The 21,073-nt window shown below is 43.0% G+C and overlaps 1 protein-coding gene across 3 annotated transcripts; it reads right to left on the minus strand.

The window, feature by feature from the left end:
- Positions 1–391: 391 nt before the first annotated feature.
- Positions 392–15,790, minus strand: VDAC1 (voltage dependent anion channel 1). 3 transcript variants are annotated; one of them, XM_021549463.4, is made up of 9 exons: positions 15,703–15,790; positions 9,254–9,323; positions 8,645–8,694; positions 8,281–8,433; positions 8,138–8,190; positions 5,746–5,973; positions 2,685–2,835; positions 2,152–2,209; positions 392–1,325 (listed from the first exon to the last, which is right to left on the minus strand). In XM_021549463.4, exons 2-9 carry the CDS (start codon positions 9,318–9,320, stop codon positions 1,234–1,236), a joined length of 852 nt encoding a protein of 283 aa, XP_021405138.1. In that variant the 5' UTR covers positions 9,321–9,323; positions 15,703–15,790; the 3' UTR covers positions 392–1,233. The 3 variants fall into 3 exon arrangements, with proteins under 3 accessions (XP_021405138.1, XP_085447377.1, XP_085447376.1); XM_085591251.1 differs by having other exon boundaries at positions 15,285–15,790; XM_085591250.1 differs by lacking the exon at positions 15,703–15,790 and adding an exon at positions 9,449–15,043.
- Positions 15,791–21,073: the final 5,283 nt, after the last annotated feature.

The raw sequence follows: 21,073 nt of genomic DNA on the forward strand, positions 1-21,073 counted from the left end.
ATGGCATTGCCCCATCGGGCACATCCTGCACCGCAGCTCTTGCCATCTGCAGCCACCCACTCGTGAAAATACAAATGCTAACCAACAGCCACTGAGATCCAAGCTCATAACTGCTCATTGCCCACACTTCTTTACAGAGGTAATTCACTTACTGAATTCTGTAATGAAGGACAAATAGGTCACGTTATCTTGCTCTACCCATGGGATAAACACGTGTAATGTGCGGTTGTCAGAGCTTAGCACAAACAGTGCCACATCTGGAATTTAATTCTACTAAGTATTTTTGGTTTGTGTAATACAAAACATGCACCAAGATGTTGCCAGTCTTCTGCTGGAGCCATAAATGTAGAGGAAATTGTTTTCACAATTAATATAAAGACAGAGTAAAAGATGACATTTCAATATTTTATTCAAGTCAGGTTTGGGTTTTTTATCCATTTTTAGTAGTGTCAAGTACAGCATTTTGGGGTCTAGTTCCACACAAAATGGAAGACTCTCTAAAAATGTACCCATTTAGTTGCTAAAAAAAAGTGGTAATAAAAGAAAACTCCGTTTTAGAATTAGTGATGCAACTATGTGATTGCAGTTGCAAAGACTCTTCCCTGATTATGTCCATTTTACAAGCTTTTTCATCAGTGCAAGGGGACGAACCACAACACAGGACAGGCAGTATTGGCTGAGTCACATCAAACCTCCTCCACAAGGACTTGGACAAGGTAGACAACCTAAAGCATTCTGGAGACAGCAGTAGGTGTGGGATAACCAAGACAAACCATTGATGAAACACGTATCTAAAAAAATAAATTCTGAAATCCCTTTTTCAGACAATTTTGAACATTCTCTCATTGACAGAAACCTTAGGTGTCAGAACATTTTGCTTACATAATGAACAGTACAATATAGTGGTCTGCAATTCCCAGGTTTTATAACACATTATCACATTCCTTGTGCCATCAATATATTAGTAGAGGTAATCAACACCTTCCTTCTTCTTATCACATGGCAGCTGACAGATGAGATGAGCAATTAGATAAAGAAAAAAAGCTAGGATTTTTTATTTATGATTTTGTCTCCACTTCTTTAACATCATTTTTAAAGCTTAGCTGTCTTTAACCAGGACTAGCAGGACAGATACGCAGCAAAACTTGCACCCCAGACAAAACATTGAAAGGTACACTATTTTCTGAAGGTAGCTATGCTGTATTTTCAGATTAGCAATTGTGAAATCACTCCTTATGCTTCAAATTCCAATCCTAGACCAAGTTTATGACCCCCTGCATTAACATTCTTGCCATCCAACAAAGCTGACAACGTCAGCTTGATACCTGCAAAAGAGAAAGGGAGAGAAAAGTCAGCTTAAAACTTGGAATGAGCTTTATGTTCAGAAAGTGCCATGTCTGTTACTGCTTTAATTTATTGGGTAGCCAAGTTAATGGGATTTGGCAGCTGGCCTTGGAAGGACTGGGCATTTTAAAACAATTTACAGATAAGAAATCTTTCTGAATTATGAAATTTATAATAAACCATGATGATAGATTCTGCTTTTTATCACTTCAAATAATTAAAGCTCTGAGCCAATTCACTGCTGCTGGTCTACTGATGAAACTAATTTTAGAGTTCAAAATTACAAAAACCTGGGACCTTGATGCATACTCACCTTTCTAAACCACTTTAAAATCTGGGTATGAAAAGCCCAAGCCCCATCTGCTGTAATATCTCATGTCAATCTGCTCAGTATTCTGGCAGCAGACTTATTACACTACATTAAAACCAATTTTGCAGCAGAAAGATTGCCTCTTCCTGGGCCAGGGGACCTTGAGAAAGTCACGTTTTTAAGAATAAACTCTGTAATAGGAAGTCTCTGAAATATTAAAAATTTAGTTACTGATCTGTGACACAAAAAATTATACACATATTTTATGTCAACATGAGAGACTATTTGACTGGTCAGTGGACAATGGTCTCTTATAATTCTACTTCCAGCAGATATCCAAATTTAACAGAACAGTCCCTAGCAAAGTTCATCACTGGCTTGCCAAGCAAGAAGAGCAATCTTACAAAACCCATCATACTTTATCACCAAAAAACTTCTTATATTTCAAGATTAAAGTATCACTTTATTGCTTCTGACTTTTTTCTGCATAGACTTACCTGGCTTTAAAGTCTGAGTGTATCCTAACCCAATCAGACTGGAGTTGTTCACTTTAGCCTTAAAAGGAAACAATAAAGCATTATTTAGTAATAAATAGTAAATAATTTAATATCTTTCTTCAGAGTTATCTGTGCCTGAGAATTATGCAACAGCTTTTAAGCATGTAGGGATTTCAAGTTTTAAATCCCAGGTAAATCTAGAGTTAAGTTTTCTACAACTTAAATCCCAAATCTCAAAGAATCTACAATCACTGTAGAAAAGAATGGGTTTATTAACATAACTTTTAATTTTTTCCAGACTGACATAAAAACAGTCTCAAAAAAGGGCCCAGTAATAACAATAAACCATTCTGTGTCTCTTAAGGAAACTCCAGTAACTGTGCTCTCAGGCTGCCAAAAGCAAAACTAACAGATCCAACTACACAGCACAGAACTGCACCAAGGCCATGCTCTGCTGATAGAAAGGCTGCTTTCCATTTCCATTACAAGCACTTCTTTTCAAATGCATATAAATGTACATGCACAGGACTCACAGAAAAAGAGGCATCTGGGTCAATCTGATACTTGGCTGCTATTCCAAAGCGAGTGTTGCTATTTCCAGCTGTCCAAGCCAGATTCACAGCAGTTTCCAGTTTATCATTCACCTTCTGGTAAATGGAGCCTCCAAATTCCGTTCCATCATTCCTGGAAGGAATGTATTCGTGTCATTTTAAACAGCAACCCAAAACAATAATCTTATTTTTCCAGTAAGAGCTGTGTTTGCACAACATCCACTTACACCTCATTAAATATCCCTGTAACAACTAAGATAGAGACATTAGGCCAGATTGGTTATGAAGCTATTTTTAGACACTTCAATTCATTGCAGATTATTATACTTCAACAACTTCTAAAACTGAAAAAAACCCATGACAAATTATCAAAAATTAGACCAACAGTGACAGCTTCTAATTTTCCCTTTCCTATAAATGGGAATCTTTGTAATAGAGAGATTTATTTTTCCCTGTGTAACTCTGAAATAATTATTTTCCCTGACAAATGTCTCCTTGTGCCCTTAGAGGGCTGTACCCCAGTCACAGAGCCTGAGTCATCCCAAAACTGCCATGTCAGCATGCTTTTACCAGACACAGAGGAACTGTATCACAGTTGAGGATGCCAATTTAATGTGCAAGTCTATAGGCTTTTGCAACTGAGTTCCATTTGCAACAGTCTTTATGGTACATCTGTGCTATGGTCTATGGACTAGAAATGGAAATGGAACTAATTGTGCTTTGTAGAGAGCACTGGCCCACAGCTGAATGGTGAGTAGCACCAATTACTCCAATTACTACTGCCCCAATGTCACACAGGAATAAAGTGTGGTAAATAAAAGGCAAAAAGTTAGAGCATGCAGATCATAAAAAAAAAAAAAAAAAAAAAAAAAAAAAAAAATCCTGCTAAAGGCCTTGCACTCCTTATAAACCAGTGAGCATCTGAATTTCCATTTTTGCTTATTTTCTTAAAGTGAGGATACAAACATATTGTAGAAAACAGGCTTTAAACCCCAGGAAGATCTGGGGTTATTTCTAAACTGTGCAATAATCTGGTTCCAATTACTAGAGTACACCAGACCTTTAGTGATGACGAAAAGGGGTGTACTTAGGATTTTTCCCTTTTACCCCTTTGGTCTGATATTCTTTAGTCCATAACAGTTGCACAAAAAGCAGCCTATTTAGAAGTTCAAGCAATAGCAACAGCCTTTTAAATGGTTAGAGCAATTCTTCCAGAAAAACACTACAATACTTACTTCAGATAAGACTGAAGCTCACATTAACTGCATGTGCTTGGCTCTCAAGAAAAGGAGGGATTAAAAAGGACTGAGGAGAGATGGTTATACAGGCAGATTTTGTGCAAGGTTCCCACACAGCTCTGTCTTGACCTGCAACATTGGGGGGGGGGGGGGGGGCAGTCTGAGCTATGCTTAAAAAATGAGGAAAGTCATATTTAAAACTAGAAATTATCCAGCCCTACCTCCCTTGGTTTTAATATTTAATAATAATAATAATAATAATAATAATAATAATAATAGTAATAATAATAATGTCAACTTCCTTTTAACTCTAATAGTAATAATAGCACTTTTTTGTGGCAATAATCGCTCTTTTAATGTAGTTATATTTTAAAAATAACACTAGCCCCCTATGAAAATTAATATATTAAAGCACTCTGAAGGCAAGTAACTTGCTAGAGTCCCCAGCTGGTTTGTGTAATGCCAGGAACAAAAAAAACATGCTTCATGCCCCACCTAGTTACATTATCTGCTCTGCCACAGCATCCCAGGGAAACACTGACCTGTGTAGATGTAAAAACCAAGCAGCCTAGTGAGGGGAGTTCCACACACAACTCTTTTTGGGATTATATAAAAGCTCTGACACATTTTCAAAGCTGAAATACATCAACCACCTAACTAATCTATTATTAACAATAAAAAAGATTTCTATTTGTATCATAAATTTATAGTTTTTTCAATAACAGCAACCTGAGAAGCAGACCCTGAGGAATACAAGAAACAGATCTGAGCCCTCGCTGCTGTTATGAGTTTCTGCTGTTGCTTTAATTAGGAGCAATAACCACAGCATTTTATAGCAAAAGCCAATAATACAATGTTTTGAACTGCTACAGCACAACCAAGTTGAAAGTCATTGCGCTTGAAGGAGTAACTGAGTGGAAGGGGACCCCACATATTGTTCTGATGGAAGTTTTCTGCCCACATTTTTGTGCTTTGGCAATCCTTCAAACATACTGTGGGGGCTGTGGGGGTTCAATTGTTCTGTAAGGCAGCGGGAGCTTCCTACAGCAGCATGAAACGGAACAGAAGGCCTTTGAAGAAGTAGCTCTAGGAAGGCAGAAGGGCTGCTCAGCCCCCAGATGGAAACAGCCTGGAATAGCTCTGCTACATGCAAAATATCCAATTACCCAAGGGCACAGAAAGGGGAGGCCAGGAGAATGGATTAGGGATTGCCTAATCTTAAAAAACTGTCTTCCCCAAAGGCATAAATTGTCCTTTTAGGAGTTACAGAAGACAGAAAAGTTAAGGTTTTCATGAATTTCATCCTGGTTTCCCACTGTTACACCATATCCCTTCCAGTACTAAAACAAAGCCAGTGCCTGTCTCTTCCAGTGACTCCCTTTTGCCTGTTCTTCTTCATCCTCTGATTAACTCTTTCATCTACAAATCAAACTACCATTTTGTTTGATGTTGACAGGTGTAAAAGGAAAGCATTGCTTTTATTTCAGCTTTCACAAAGTGTATTTTTATAACTTACTTTTGTAATTATACCATTAATTGATTCCAACAGTCCTTATCTGTTAGACACTGGACTCTTGGGTGCTCAGTGAGTTCCAGTTCCTTCCATCATGCATTCCCTCACCCACACAACTCAAAGAAAAGGTAATGCAGCTGAAAAAATACAGCTTGACAACTTTTATGAAGAATTAATTTCTAATTCCCCATTCCCTTCTTCACCATTGCTGAACCTCTGAGACCCTTCCATTGTTTAGTAAGCAGCAAAATCCTTCCAAATTCCTTTTTAGTGCCTGTCTGCCAGTACTTACACATTAGTATGAAGCTGGAATTCATCAGTCTTATAGCCAACAGCGAAGTTGCTCTGGGTTACTCGAGACTTTGCTGTCTCAAAAGACATTTGGTAGCCTGCCAGCCACCCCTCATAGCCAAGCACGAGAGCTCCACGTATTGAAGGACCCGCAATATCAAAATCCATGTCACAGCCGATGTTGATGTGCTCCCTTTTGTACCCCGACTTAATTTTAGCACTCTTTTTCCTAAAGAGAAAAGACAGGTATCATATCTTTGCAAAGGCACACCTGTAGGTAGCAATTCCATCATATCACTTACTTTAACTCAGTGTAATAGTTCCTGAAGACACCACGTTCATCCCTAGAGGGCCACATGATATGTCACCTTCTCAGTAGTCACCTTTGCAAAATCCTAAGTCAGCTACAGCAAATTCTTTGCAAATGAGCTATAAAAGGTGGTGTGGTGGCCCACAAAGCACTTCTGGACTGTCTTCTGAAAAGCAACTCCACACAGATGGGAAGTGACAAAATCATATCCTCATCTCCAACTGATACAATGGTTTTGGAAGTTTGGTACATACAAGGAAGGAATGGAAACTGTAGGAGTTTACAGGTTTGCCACCAGAAGTCTACAGTAGTGAACTTGCTTGCCTGTCCCAAGCAAAAAACTTTGCCTGTCCCAGGCAAACAATTTTTGACAAGCCTAGTGAACTGGGTTATTTTATTTACTGTGACAGACATTAGGAAATCACTACTTTGTGAAAATCTCTGCTGTGAAGCAAGCAAGCTGCTTCAGTGGCTCTGACACCCTCATTTCTCCTTATGGTATTTTGTGAACTTTAATGGTTACAGCCACTTACAGCCACCAGAAAGCTGCCAGGTTAAGGCAGAAATAAACTTTCTTGAGTCACCTGTTTATTTTTATACTATTGGCCAGAACAGTATTTTCTCATGTGTCCTTAGGTTGATTTTCATCAAGGGTTCAGACTCTCACAAGGCAAGAGAGTTATGTCTAATATGTTCAGCTACTCTTACTTAAGATTTTTTTCTTCTCTTTTTACAAGTGTCTTCTGTCTTTGACCAAATCTTTACTGAAATCTTTCTGGAAAAGTCAGGCTAATTTGAAATTTCAAATGAACCTTCCACGTCAGCTAACAGAAACAGCCTCCAAGAACAGTGTCGGTGCTGTGTCAGAGCCACACAGAGACTGATCTCTTTTTTATTATTATTATCTCAGACCCAGGAGTTTCTTGTGTTTTGCAGAGTCAGAAATAAAGTGCAGGACTGCCAAAAGCACTCATCTGCAACTTCTGTAAAAGTCAGCAGTACCTCTCCCACCAATGTCACAGGGACAGAGGTAAGAACACAGAGTGCTCCAAAAAATGACTTTACCTGCTGAAAGATTCCTCACAGTCAGTAAGTGATAAGGAGGGGGACAAGAAGTCTCATAGTCAGACATGGTGCATCACTGTCAAACTAAGCCAGGTTACACCAGGATTGAATCTCACTCCATTTACCACATTTAACAGCTCTCTCAAGGCAATCATAACTACAGTGTCTGTGAAGTGCCCAAGAAATAGTTCTAGACCTGTAACATCATTCTTGAACAAGGTTTTTCTTCTTAATTTATCTAAGAATCCTACCAGTTAAAAAATAACTATAAAAATCTACTTGAGATTTTTCTGATTAACAAAAATATTGTGTTAATCTAGAATTAGGAGTGGACTGAAAGCAGCTGGCAATGCAGAACACGAAATCTAAAAGGGTGAAAGCTCCCCTGGGACTATTACCCTGAGTGCCTGCAGTACAGTCTGCTGCTCTGGGAAGCTGATGTGCAGAGTATTTTGACTCCCTGGCAGCACTGCTTGCACAAAGATAATCAGGGGAAAAAAATAAACCAACATCTAGACCTACAGCTGCTGCTTAATCCCTCTGGCCCACATAAAACATGGCATCCAATCACCATGTCAGAAATACCCATCCACCACCCAGCACACTGTGCCCTGCAAGAATTTGGATGATAAATTCATCTCGGGACAAGAGCCCAGTTCTGTGCCAGCCTATCAGAGCTGTGGCCAACTGGGCCCTGGAGCTTGTTAAGCTCTGCATTACAGCCGACTTGTTTAGGGCTTTCATTAAGGCAGCAGCTCATCCTCTGACATGGCCAGAAATACACAATGGAGCAAAACCACAACTTTTTCTTCACTCTCTAATTCTAACTATAATTTTCAAGCTATTGTGTTGAAGTTTGCTTGCTATAGTTAAGGATTATAAAGGGATTATTAACACTAAGGTCGAAGTGACACAGACATGATTTCATCATACACAGGCTGATTATTACCTGTCTTGATATATCAGGACAAAAAATTTAAAATGCCTTTTTTGTCATTTTAGCTTACTCACTTCTTACCCAGTGTTAGGAGAGAAGGTGGAGTCAAAGGTCAGCTTCAGGCCCCGTGCAAGCTGAACAGAAAAGAAATTCAGTGATTGGATTTCTAATTATACATCAGTGTAAATGAATTTGCAAATTGCTTCATTGGAGCCAAAAATTACCTGATCTTCAAGAGTAATCTCAGTGCCTAGTGTGTTGTCAGTGTTCCACTTTTCTGTGAACATCAATCCATATTCCGTCCATCTGTATTTTGTTTCCAAACTACCACTGACTTTGCTTGTTTCTGTGTTTGCTGAACCTGAGCTTGTAAATTCCTAAAGTAAAAAAATAATTTATACATATATGTATTTGTCAGTATATACATACATGCAATCAGACAAATGCTTATACTTGTAGAACTATCAGTCATTATAATTTGTTAAATATTAGTTCATATAAATACAAATATATTTATTTTAAAAATAAATATACAGTAATCACAAAACCATTGCAATGTTTTGGATTTCAATGTGCTTCCAAACTCACCAATCCATTTTCAGATCTTGTTTTCAAATCAAGCTTTATCAACCCGAATCCTAGAGAGTGAGTAAAAAATATGAATCATATATATGTTGATTAGAAAAACATTTCTGATTTATTTCTTAAAACTTTCTTCTAAATCACGAGTAAACTATTAAATAGTTAAACCAAGGGCACAGTTATCAAACCATGTGTTTCTAAGAAGCAGCTTCTTCTCACTTCAGATAGCACATGACTGATGAATCCTATTGACCTCAGCAATATAATTGGGACCAAATTAGGTAATAACACTTTTATTCACAGTGAGCAGCATTCTGTTCATAAGTAAATTACTGCCACCAGTGATCCTGTTCATCAATACAAGGGCACAGCCAAAATACAGCACACAATTTTCTCACAAAACCAACAACAGTTCTATAGGGAACAGGAAGAATTTTATCAAAGAAAAGTAAGTTACCCTCCCTTTCCAAAGAGCAAGGGCAATGTGAAGCTGTGATTCTGTGGATTCCAATGGAAATAATTTGAGTATTTCTCAGGGAAAAGCAAATAAAAATCTTAACAGTTTCAGGAATCAGATAGACAGCAAAGGACCAAACTTATTTTGGTTTTATTTACCATATCCCTTGGTGAAAATATCTCTGGCAGATTTGCCCAGGTCAGCATAAGCAGGTGGAACAGCCATTTTCTGGAAAGGAAAATTTAAGAAATAAAAAAAAGGAAACTACAGTGTTCAGAAATTTACTTAATTCATTTAAGCAGCAAGAAACTTAAGCCCATTTCAGCCCCTTTCATTTTGTATCCCTCACCCACCACTTAAACACAGCCTGAAGAAAGCAGCTATTGCAAACAGGGTGATTTCATTTTGCTAGGGAGCCGGCAGCAGCAATGACCATGTACTTGCCACTGAGGATGTGAAAAATGCTGCAGAGCTAATATACATTAAAAGAAAAGGAACTGTCTATGCCTTTCCAAAGAGTTAACTGTTGTTTCCTTATCAGTATAACTGCATGAATGAACTTTGTTTTTTCAAACCATTTCTTGGAAATGTTTCTCCTGTTTCTCGCAATGGATCTCTGCATTCTGATGTAAAGCATTAGGACCCCAACTCATTCACTAAGGAAGTGTAACCACAACAAGCATCTACCATCAGAAACATCTCTCTTCCCCTAATTCAGAACAGCAAATGGATAACATTTATGTCAGCAAAATCAATAAATGGTCATTCTCATACTTTAATTTTCTTTGACTTTGCTATCACTATTAATGGGTTAAGATGTCTGCTTAGACATTGACCTTTATGTGTTTTTCTGTGCACCTGAGAAAAAATGACCTTGCTGATAAAAATGCAGCCTGCAGGGAGGCTACCCTGTGAATCCAGGCCATTGGGAGGGCAGCCACAACCCTGCTTCAGCAGCAAAATGCAGACTGGAGCTCCCTGCAAAGGCACAGCCCAGTGCTGGGCACACTGCAGGGGCAGCTTCCTCCACCGTGTTTTGTTTCTTAGGGATGCCCACACTGCCATGGAGGTCCTCACTCTCCCATCTTCAGCAGGCCCTGACCTTCTTAGTTCAGTGGCCTCCTGCAAAAGAATAAATGCATCCCATTTTCTCTGCCACTGGGAAAAGTGTCTCACCATATATAGAGGAGAAAATAGGATCCTGAGAGGAACAAACTAAGCAAATCTCCTTTTTTATCCAAGTACAATAATTTCTACTCTCTTATTCAAATAGTCATTTCTTTAGGGGAGACAAAGTCAAGCAATCTGAAATGGTTCACATCTTCCGTCTCTGTAGACAAGATTTCCAAATTCTACACAGCAAAGGGGCTAAATCGTACTTATAAAGCTAACATCTCAATACCAGATGTTGCACTAAAATTCCATATTCACAAACCTTTTGGCTATTCAAAAGTAATAAGCAGTTTACTACACATGCATGCAAATGCTTAAAAATCCTGCCTGACATTCTTACTCCAGAGTATTCAATGTTAGCAGAAAACTACTCCTTTAAATCCCACACAACCCCACTAGCTCTGAACACGAGGGTGTCTTATTATCACTCTGGCTGCAGACTGGGAGGCAGCTCTCAGGCAAGCTCACCACCCCATGGAGATCAGATAGGGACTTTGAGCAGTCACTCAGCGCCTCAAGCACTCCAGACAACAAGCTGGTGCATGTTAAAGCAGGATATTGCCATTGCATAAAGGAAGAATCCCTATCCTAGAGGGGACAAAACAGATCTGGTGGTTAAATAAAAGCAAACAGTCTTTTCAGAACATAAAGTAGGATATAAGGGCACATACTATGGTGCAGCTTCAGTTGTAGACTACTTGGGTGCATGTCATTTCTTCCCTGTTATATCCAGTATTAAAATGCATTCCCAAATACACAATCAGCTAAAGAATGTTATTGTTTTTTGTTTTGGTTTGGGTTTTTTTAATTCATATTCCAAAGCAGTTTTAGCTGCCTATATGGCATCTGGATGTCTCTGCCTGGGTTTGTTTTGTGAAAACATAAAAGCAGGGATTTAATTTTTATACACAAAATCAGCCTTTAAAAGGGGAAAGAAAAAGGGAAAAAAAAAACCCAAACATAAGCAGAGAAAAACCCTAAGAAAGTATTACCATAATTGTGTAAGTAATTCCTCTGCTCCTCATTGAAGTCACTAGAAGCAGATTCAATATCCTGATTGGAAATCACCCCCCAAAGTCAGGCAGCACTCAGGAGAGGGATGGCAGGAGTCACTAAGAGCTGTCTGTGTACAGCAAATGCTTCTGCCTTGCCAGAGCAGACCAGCCCCATGAGAACCCTCTGATGGATATTCCCATTTAGCATCATCAAAAATTAAAAGTATTACAAATCTCTACACTTGAAAAATCAAATAAGCATTGCTTTGAAAGATAATGCACCACTCTGCCAGCTGCATCTCAGAATCTATCAGATCTATTTTATCAACAGTCCCTTTGAGTCACTTCACAAAATCAAAATATTTTCTTCATAAGTGAATGCTGTATGCTTTTGGGTTGGATTTTTGCAGTCATGCTTTTCCCTTCTCCAGACCCATGAAGCCAAATTTTGTTCCCTGATGCCTGTGCATCCCCTCTGGCTCTGGCCAGGCTCATCAGGTGCATGAGCTGTGCCATGAGCTACTCCACTGCTGCAGTCTGGGCCCAGAACAGTGGGAGACATGAGAGCTCCACTTAGACAATTACTATAATTAGGGGACAATACTGAAAGCCAAATCCCTGCTGGTTGTAAGGCAAATCATGTAGCACACACAGAGTAAGGTGTTTAAAATTGCTGAGTGTGGAAAACGCTAGGAGCTGTGTACTTGGTGGTTAACCTTGCCATTGTCAGCAAGAACAAAGCAAAAATAATTATTTCTGTTTGCACTGGCTAATAAGAAGCCTCTTGTTTAACAGATGGAAAACAAAACTGATTACATCCTGTGCGAGTACAGGTTGTAAGACAAGCATGCTTAGCAGGGATTCAAACTCTTAAAGGATCAAGGAATGGCCGTGGCCAAGTGCCCTTGCTTTTCACCAGTGGGATCCCTGCACATTAACTCAGATTAGGTTTGGACTGAAATGAATTCACTGCTTTTATCCTTGTCCAACTGTGCAAATAGCTCAGCGTGACTACGGACCTCAACGCCCGCACGGAGCAGGCCAAGCAGAGTATCTGTAACATGTTCTAAGTGAGAAAATATTTTGGTTTTCTTGAGTAAGAAACACCATAGCACATATGATGACTGAAGAAAACCTGGAGTAAGCTCCAAGCACTGCTGTAAGCATATCTCCAGGAATGCCTGATTTATAAGTGCCACAGGGAGAAAACAGGAGCTTCCTTTGGAAGATGCAGGACCCAAGAGGCAGCCCCAGTGAAGATTTCATTACAGCAGGCCAAATATGAATATTTTCCAATGTCACAGATGGCAAAGTTTTCACTCTGAGATGCAGTTCTGGGCAATTAAATCAATTTTGGTCCAAAAAGTAACAAAACCACAGGGTGCCCTGGCAAATACAAGGACTGGCTGCAACCAAAGGAAAACTCATCTCTGTTTGATAATTGTCATACATGCCTAGGTTAAAGGAACCCTGCACATATTTATCAGGTTTATGATATTTACATGGGGAAAGGAACAATCTAAAAATTTAAGATAAGAATCAAGTCCATTATAAGAATGAAATTCCTATGAAGACAAGGGAAGTCTATCAGATTGAAAGCTAAGGAAGTAAAAGGTTGGATTTGTCCTTATGTAGCCACATTTTATTCCAAATAAATCTGAACTCACGTACCATTTCTTGATGGTACCAGTAGTTCTGAACATTCCAGCTCCCTGTCTCCAAAAGCATGAAAGTAGCATAGTACTTGCTACTTTTGCAAGTAGCAAAAGCTGCTACTCAAGGTGGACACATTACAGCTGCTAGGAACAGCTGGGAGGGACAGACAGCAACCAGATAGAGTCTGTCTGCATGGGGAAAAAAACCCACATGAGGGTCTTTTGCCTCAACGTTAAAAAGAATACTAATTTATTTTTCATTTATCTCCTTCAATAAAGGAAACATTATTCCTTGGAATGAAGCAGCTTTTAGGTGCCTTTCTGGGCCCCCAGCCTGGCAGCGTCATTTCCCAGCCAATGTCTGTTGTGGTGTCAATACACCTCAGAGGATGGGGCTTTGCTCTCAGAGCAGGGCCCAGCTCCCTCCACGTCCCATGGCTGCCTGGAGGAACCAGCTCCACTTGGCACCAGCGTCCCTCTACAACGTCCCAGGCTCCCAGAGGAGCTCATGCTGGCTCCACACATTGGGTTTTATGGTCCACATCCCAAATCCCTTCAAGTCATGCCCACAGTCTGCTTCAGATCAGGTTCAGCAGCCTCGTTGTGCAGAGATTTAAGAGCACACTTACCCCTAAATACATGCGCAGTCACACAGAGGTCAAACATCAAGTTGGGCACATTCACAAGGCTTTTGAGAAGCCAGTAAAAGCACGTGGTTTGTAAATACTCGGCATTATTAAATACAATACTTAACAATACTTTTTGTCCCTACTTGCTACTATGCCAACACCATATAATCCATGCACCATTATGACTCAAAATTTAAGATTAGGAGTCCACAATTTCTTTTGTTGTAGGCTTTATAAGGCCATGCAGCATCCCTGTGACACTCACAGGATGCCAGCCCTCCTGCTGGAGTTTTGCTCTGGAGCTGCATGCATGAAGGTGCAGATTTAAAGATGGGTTTATGCAGTACCTCTGTAGCCCAATAAAGAGAGGAGCATAAAGGAAATAAACCCCTTAAAAGCAAATGTAAATATTATTATTTAGGCTATGCTAATTATGGAATTAAAGAAAGAGACAGCCAGCTCTTAATTGTATGGGTACACATTAGGATCTGCAGTGTTGTATGGCAACCCCTTATTAAACTATGACATGTAAGTATTGATTAACTTAGGGGGTGTTGCAGCTTGCTGTAGCTACTGTAGTTACTACACTGCAAGGGAAGAACACAGAACCACATCCCCACATGTTAAATTAACCTGTTTCTGTTAAATACCTGTGGAGGAGGAGAAGAACAGTGCTGCTGTCCCACCCCATGCCCCCAGCATGGCAGGGGCCAGGCCAGCGCATGCAGGAAGGGACATGTCCCTTGCTCCCAGCCCCACTGCAGGAACACCCAGCACCATATCAATGGGGATGAGTAATTAAAATGGAATTTTGTTTTCCAGCACAATGTGACAGCTCACACAGAAAAGGAGCATCTGCTACCAATGGTGGATGTGTTTTTCCCTACCTGCAGCAGATGCCAAGAAGAGCCTGAGCTGTGCATCCTGCTTCCATCCTGACAGTGCCAGGGCTGGGGACATTCTCCTGCTGCTACACCAGCCAACAGTGATGTCCCCCATACCTTCACACACCCATACACAAACCCCAAAATGCGGGCAGGAAGAAAAGGTGGATCAGTACAAACCTTTGATGGAGAGTGCTGGGGGGAGGCATTATTCTGGAATGTCATTGCAATAGTGCAAAAGCCTATTTCTGACAAAAATTCACAGGTGAAACATCATGAGAAAGGTGATTATTCAACCATCCACTGTACCCAACAAAACAAACTGCAACACACCTCTGTTCTCACTAAGGCATCTGAGAAACAAGCTGGGATCTGTTTCTGCTGGAATCACTATAAATATTCCCCAGAGATGCAACCCTGCATTGGTCACTGGTGATGAGTCAGCCCCACTCCATTTTCTGAAAAATTTGTTACCGTTTTTTATTATTTTGCAAATACCTAAAGACTGAATGAGTCAAAGACTTTTCCCCCCTCCAGCAAGAGTTGTTCCCAGCAAGGGCTGTGACAAGGCAGAATTGAGGCAGCTGCTGCTGTGGCCCCACAGTGCTCAGGAACAGAAAGCAGAAACATGGGGATTTTTAAACTAATATAATTCCCCACAAGTACAAACCTCTATTCTGAGAATAAGCAGAATGAAATGGAAGAATAAATCAGTTTGCCTGCTTGACTTGAGGTTTTGGTATATATCAGAACGAATTTGCCAACCCGCAAGAAGGATGCCGGGGGTGCAGAAGAGCGAGGTGAAAAGGATGCCAGAGCCAAGAAGGTGCTAAACGCGGGCAGGTACGGCCACCTTCGACCTTTGCTTCCCGGGAAGGAGCAGAACGATCCCGCACGCTGAAGCGCTCGTCAGGAGCCGCACGGCCGCCGTGGCCCTGTGACCCTTCTCCTCCCGGCACGGGGCAGCGCCCGGTTCGCTGAGCTCGGCCCCGCTGCGCCCGGCGGCATCCCGGGATGCGGCGCCGGGACCCCGCCGCGCCCCGCTCCCGCCGGCCGCGATGTCCCGGCCACCCGCGCCTCCCCAGCAGGCCCCCGTGTCGCAAGGCTCGGCATTACGTAAGGACACCGTTTTATCCCCGTTCCGCCGGGCCGCGGGTGGGCAAACCCGCCCGGGGCGCTGCGGGCTGCCCCCGCTCCCACGCGTGCCCCGGGCCCGCTCCCGCCGCCCGCATCGCCCCGCGGCCCGGGACCCCCTCCCGGGACAGCCCTACCTGCCCCCGCCGCGGCGGCAGCTGCGCTCCGCTCCGCCTCGGCCTCCTCCGGCGGCGGCTGCCCCTGCCCGGTGCCGCCCCGGGCTCTGCGACAGCGGCGGTGCGTGACGGCGGGCGGGACCGGCGGGCGGGACCGGCGGGCGGGACCGGCGGGCGGCGCGGCGCGGCGGGCGGGGCGGCCCGGGCTGCGGGGCCGCTCCCCGGGCGCCCGGCTGCGCCTCCCCGCACCGGCCCGCGGCTGCGGCATCCGCGGGATGCGCCAGCGCCAGCCCCGGCGCCACCCGGGGCATCTGCAGCCGCCTGGGTACCAGAATCCCGGGCTCTGCGGGAAACCAGACGAGGTGACTTTTAGAGGACCCTTCCCAGCCAAACCATACTGATTCGATGAAAGTTCCCATTTAGTCTGAATTGGATAAATTAAAATTGCCTAGATTTCAATTTAGAATTTAATTCTAACTCCCCGTCTTGTTAAAATTTCAATTCCCCGTATCCTGGTTGAGGCAAGAGTGGTGGGAAAGGAGGAAGGGAGGATTTGAAAGAGGATCTGTGAGCAGGTGAGGCTGTGTGTGATATCTGGTGAGTGTCCAAAGGAGCTGTCAGGGGGCCAGGGGCCAGCGAGGCAGCATGACTCCCCCCGTGGGGACTGGCTGTGGGGCGTGGAGAGGCTCTCATGAATTAGGGAGCTGACAGCTTTCCTAACTCTCCCTCAGATACACAAATCGGCCCTCACAGCTCACAGGGAAGCTGGACTGGGTCCAGAGCAACACTCTTCTGGTAACAAAACACTCAGGCAGGGAGTGATCTGCTATCAGAGGGAACAGAGGTGGAACTGGGCTACTTTCAAGATGAGATATCAACCCAGTCCTGCACTGTTGGAGGTCCCTGGGACACACAGAGCATCACCCACAAGACAAACAGGGGAATCATCTCAGCCAGGAAACTGCTGATGGTCACCCTTCTGCCCCCACCATGCAAGGGATATCTGTATCAAAAAAAGAATCATTGCTGAGAGTCTACATCCCACTCATGAGAACATTGTTTTGGTTTGGTTTTTAATTAGTTCTTTCCTGCTTTTTCTCCCTTGCACAGCATCAATGGATGGCGAGAGTAGGAAGTTTCCCTGCTTGTGCTCTTAGCTGGCTCATACCTTTGCTTTCCCAACAGCATTTCTCTGAAAGGCACTGCTCCCACAGCCGTGGCAGGGCTGTACCCCATCATGTGCGTGGTGCCTGCTCTGGCACAGCCCAGCAGCAAGGTTGGAGTCATGCAGCTGAGCACACACACAGCACTTGGGAACTTTGGTCAGGGTTCCAACTAAATAAACCCTGCAAGGAACTTAATGTTGAACTGAAGTATATAAAAAAATGAAGTGGCTTGTGGAATTCAGTGGTATCTCAGGAATGACAGGGTGGTAGAGGGGAAAGGATTGTGTGTGGCCACATATTGACCTTAGAAAGGCAGCTGAGGCAGCTAAGGCTGAAGGAATTGTGCTGGATACCAAATCCACATTAAAATAAAGTGTGCAGCCTACCACCAGTGTAGGAACCCACAGAAACAAGAGGCCTCTTTCAAATTTGGAAAGTTCTTCTAACCACAGTCATTTTGTTGATCCAGGCACCACTACGAGTGTGGGTGTTGTAACCAGAGCACTGAGTTGCAGTCAGGGTGAAGTGCCAGCTCTCAACACCCTCTCAGTTTTCTCTCTGGCAGAAGCTGGTACCTTCCCTCTTTTCCTGCATCCTGGGGCCTGTCAAAACCTGCTCTGGATTTCACTCACTGTCCCATGAAAAAATGTAGCCCAGCAAAAAACCAGTGGGCAGCTTTCTGCTGGGGTGCATTGAACCTCCTCCCCCAGGAGTCAGAGGAGCAAGGGAAGTGAGGAGGCTGCTGGTGCAGAGGCAGGACCCTGGAGGGGAGGAGGGGCACAGGACATTCCCCAACATCCCTTTGACCAGGTCACAAGGGTGCACTTTCACCCTGAGCAGCAGCTCCTCAACCTGCCCCTGCCAAAGTGCAGCCTCAGCTCTTTGCCCTCTGCAAAGGTAAATCTGATAGCAATGAGGGTGATTTTTAGAGCACTATCTCCCAGCCTTGCTCCCTCCCCATGCATCAACCTCCTGCTGCCCCACATGATCAAATATATTATTTTATTACCTCTGGGCATCAATAAGTATTTTATTACTTGTAAACATGCAGAGATTGCAGCCTGTTCCCTACAGATTTTCTCTGAGCAGCCAGACCATGAAGAAACCAGCCCAGCCCCTGCCCTGCACTGAGCCCTCCCAGCCCCACAGGCACGCACAGGGTTTTTGGGAGCTCCTTGGAGTATCATTGGCCGAGATTAATTTTCACAGGCTGCCTCTGCAGTAGAGGCTGAGTGCACAGAATCACAGTCATGGGATGATTTAGATTGGAAACGCCTTGAAGATCATCAAGTCCAACTGTTAACCCAGCACTGCAAAGTCCACCACTAAACCTTGTCCCTAAATGTCATGTCTACACAATTTTAAATCCCTCCAGGGGCTGATGCTGCAAGTGGGTTAAGAATGAGCAGAGGGACAAAGTGTTTCGTATCTGTGAGAGATAATTTTTCTTTAATTTCCAGAACACACATCTACCAAAAGATGGCAGCAAATCTCCTCATATGGAGTTGAGCATCAGTGCTGTCTGCTCTCTTGGGCTCTATTTTTCCTACAGGTTAAAAACTGTAGATTATCCTGGGGAGTGCCAGAAGAACAGGAGAATCACACTAAATGTTCTTAATGGAGAAAATCTGTGCTTGTGACTTCAGTTTAAATTTTACAAATTCCTTCTACAGTATAAGAAATCTCCTAAATGCTCTATGTGTCAGTTCCTTCTTTTATCTTGGCAGTTCTTAGTTTTTAGTAATGCTACAGCTTAATTTATTTTAACAGGTGAAAATAGAACAGAGTGCATCATAATAGATTTGACTAACAATAATTCCACAAATCATTCACATACAGGATCTGTCTAAATGTTCTTTTTCCATCACAGGCTTTAGGTCTTGAGAACTCAGAGCAGCTTGTTTAACACCAGTTTGCTGGAGAAATCTCCAATTGCCCCATCTTTCATTATATAAATCTGCATGTCAGTGGAAGATTATTTTTAAGCTCTGTTCTGCATCACTAATGGATATAGACATAACCCTGGTTCTGATACTATTCATACCAAATTAGCTGGGAATAGATCAAAGTTAGTAGAGTCATTGCAGGTACCAAACTGTGGGCTGCACTCAGCTCTGGTGACAGTCCTGGGGCTGGGCTTGCAGGAGCTGTGCCCTGTGCTCCCTGACAGGGCACATCTTTACAAAGCAAACCACAAAACAAGTGTTTTATTCAGGAGTTAGTGTTGGGAAGCATGGAAGAATCAGCCCTTTTGCATTTCCAAGTATGCTACTGATTCAATTTCTTCATAAAATGGGACCAGTAAATACTATTTTCAATAATCACTTTTACATAGCCAAATTGTTCAAAACTGTCATTTCCTCCAAAAATAACTTACCTGCCTAAAATAAAGCTGTGAGGAAAAAAAAAAAATGCAGCTTGTGAATTCTACATGAACAGCTAAGTCTAATTCAACTGCAATTTCATTCACATCACATAACATGTTTGAACAGCAGAAAAACTCACTAGCCAGAGATCCAAGATGTATTTGTTCAATAAAGTTTGATTTGGCTCTCTTTCATAACAAAAACATTTTCAGCTTGTTAACCTGCAAGGAATCCATTCATCATCAGTCAAGAACATGCTGATGGAATCATAAAATAAGCAAGGATGCCTCGCTGCTGGGTATCACACTATGTAAACATATCTTCATGCCCTTACACTGATAAACTCAAGCCAGGCTGTGTTGCTCAGAGCCAAGCCCTCACTGCCTGCTGTGCTCATGTCAGACAGGTTGTTTCCACTGCAGAAAACCCTGAACTGGGAATGCCTACACAGCTCCACAGAGCATCTCTGTGCCAGAATAAACATTTTTACCCAGGCCAGTGTAAGTGGGCTGCTGCTGGTCTCTGCAAATGAGCACTAGCATCTATTTACCACCTCCAGCACAGCCCTCTCAGACCCACCCAATGTCACTGCTCCCTCCTTCCCCGTTCTCTCAAGGTGACACAAATATCTTCAAAACTCTTTAAAATAGTTGTGTAGTTTTAACTGATTGTTTTCACAAAACACAGTACGGACCAACTAATCATGCAAGTTATCCTTGAGGATCCACAACCTCTGGGCCAAGCAGCCAGGAGTGGCCATGGCAGCCAGCCCAGCTGCAGCCAGGACAGGCTGAAGCTGCTGCAGCTGCACCAGGGCAAGGATGAGCTGGTTCAACACGTGAGCTCAGGTCAGAAGGGTCCTTGATTGTCCCTGTTCCCATTTGTCCACTCTACCACCTGCCTGGAGTTTCCAGGCATTGTTCAGCTACTTAATCAAGATGTAGTTCCACAGAAGGTTGTGTTCTGCCCTAGCCAGATAAAGCAGCCCAGAGCCTGGTTTTCCCCAGCACAGCAGGCTCAGTCCTTCAGGATGCTGAAAAAACCACTAGAGATGGTGCTGAAGGGAAAAGAGATTATTAATGGAATTTTGTGGATAGATGCTGATAATTTCTGGGGTGAGGGAGCCATGTGCAGGCTTCTGTCCTGGCTGCACCCAAACATCCTTCATCAACACAGTGGGGTGAGCTCTGCCAAGAGAGTAAACCCTAGCTCAAAACACTGAAGAAAGGATTATTACCATGTATCTCCTGAAGTAGCAGCCGGCAGGCTGAGCAGTGATGGGCAGTGTGCTACACCAGTACTGTGCCACACAGCCTGCAGTGGGCTGGGATGGCAGGAGTGGGGGCACATGGGTGTGAGAAGTCCAGAGAGGGCTGTACTGATTTTTGAGGAAGAAAGCCAAAAAGTAGAAAACAAAAGGGGAAGGCAATAAAAGCTAAACTCCCACAGCTCCTTTTGATGTTGGAAAATAACAAAGAGATTGACCTGACATTATTACACCCCTAACTCTCTCCCTCTGGGTTATGTTTTTATTTCCCTGAACCAATAATGATCAAAGCCAAGAGCCCCTCCATCGCTATGTGTTTTCCTTTTCACTCCAAACAAAAGTTGCAAAGGCTTCAACACTTTATCTCACGCCTGTCCTGGTCCAGTGGTCTGCTTCAAACAGAGCTGTTTGCAGGAACAGCAGCTCCCATGGTCTCAGTAACCTCACCTTCACACTGCAGGGGCAACAAAGGCTCACCCAGGCAGAGAGGGGAGAGAGAAAGTGATGCACACCCTCCTCGTGGGGTGCAGCTTGTCAAAACAGAGCTCACGGCTTTTACAACTTGAATTGTTTGGGAAGAGGTGGAAATTCCA

Source organism: Lonchura striata, chromosome 13, assembly GCF_050655825.1.
Source record: "Lonchura striata isolate lonStrDom1 chromosome 13, ASM5065582v1, whole genome shotgun sequence".
NCBI classification, from domain to species: Eukaryota; Metazoa; Chordata; class Aves; order Passeriformes; family Estrildidae; genus Lonchura; species Lonchura striata.

Bases quoted from the DNA above. Each gene is read 5' to 3' on its own strand.
- VDAC1 (XM_021549463.4), bottom strand. From the start codon at position 9,320: ATGGCTGTTCCACCTGCTTATGCTGACCTGGGCAAATCTGCCAGAGAT. The intron at 8,434-8,644 runs GTGAGTTTGGAA...TTTTTACTTTAG, and splicing joins CAAGATCTGAAAATGGATTG to GAATTTACAAGCTCAGGTTC. The intron at 2,210-2,684 runs GTGAGTCCTGTG...TTTCCTTTTAAG, and splicing joins ACCCAGATGCCTCTTTTTCT to GCTAAAGTGAACAACTCCAG.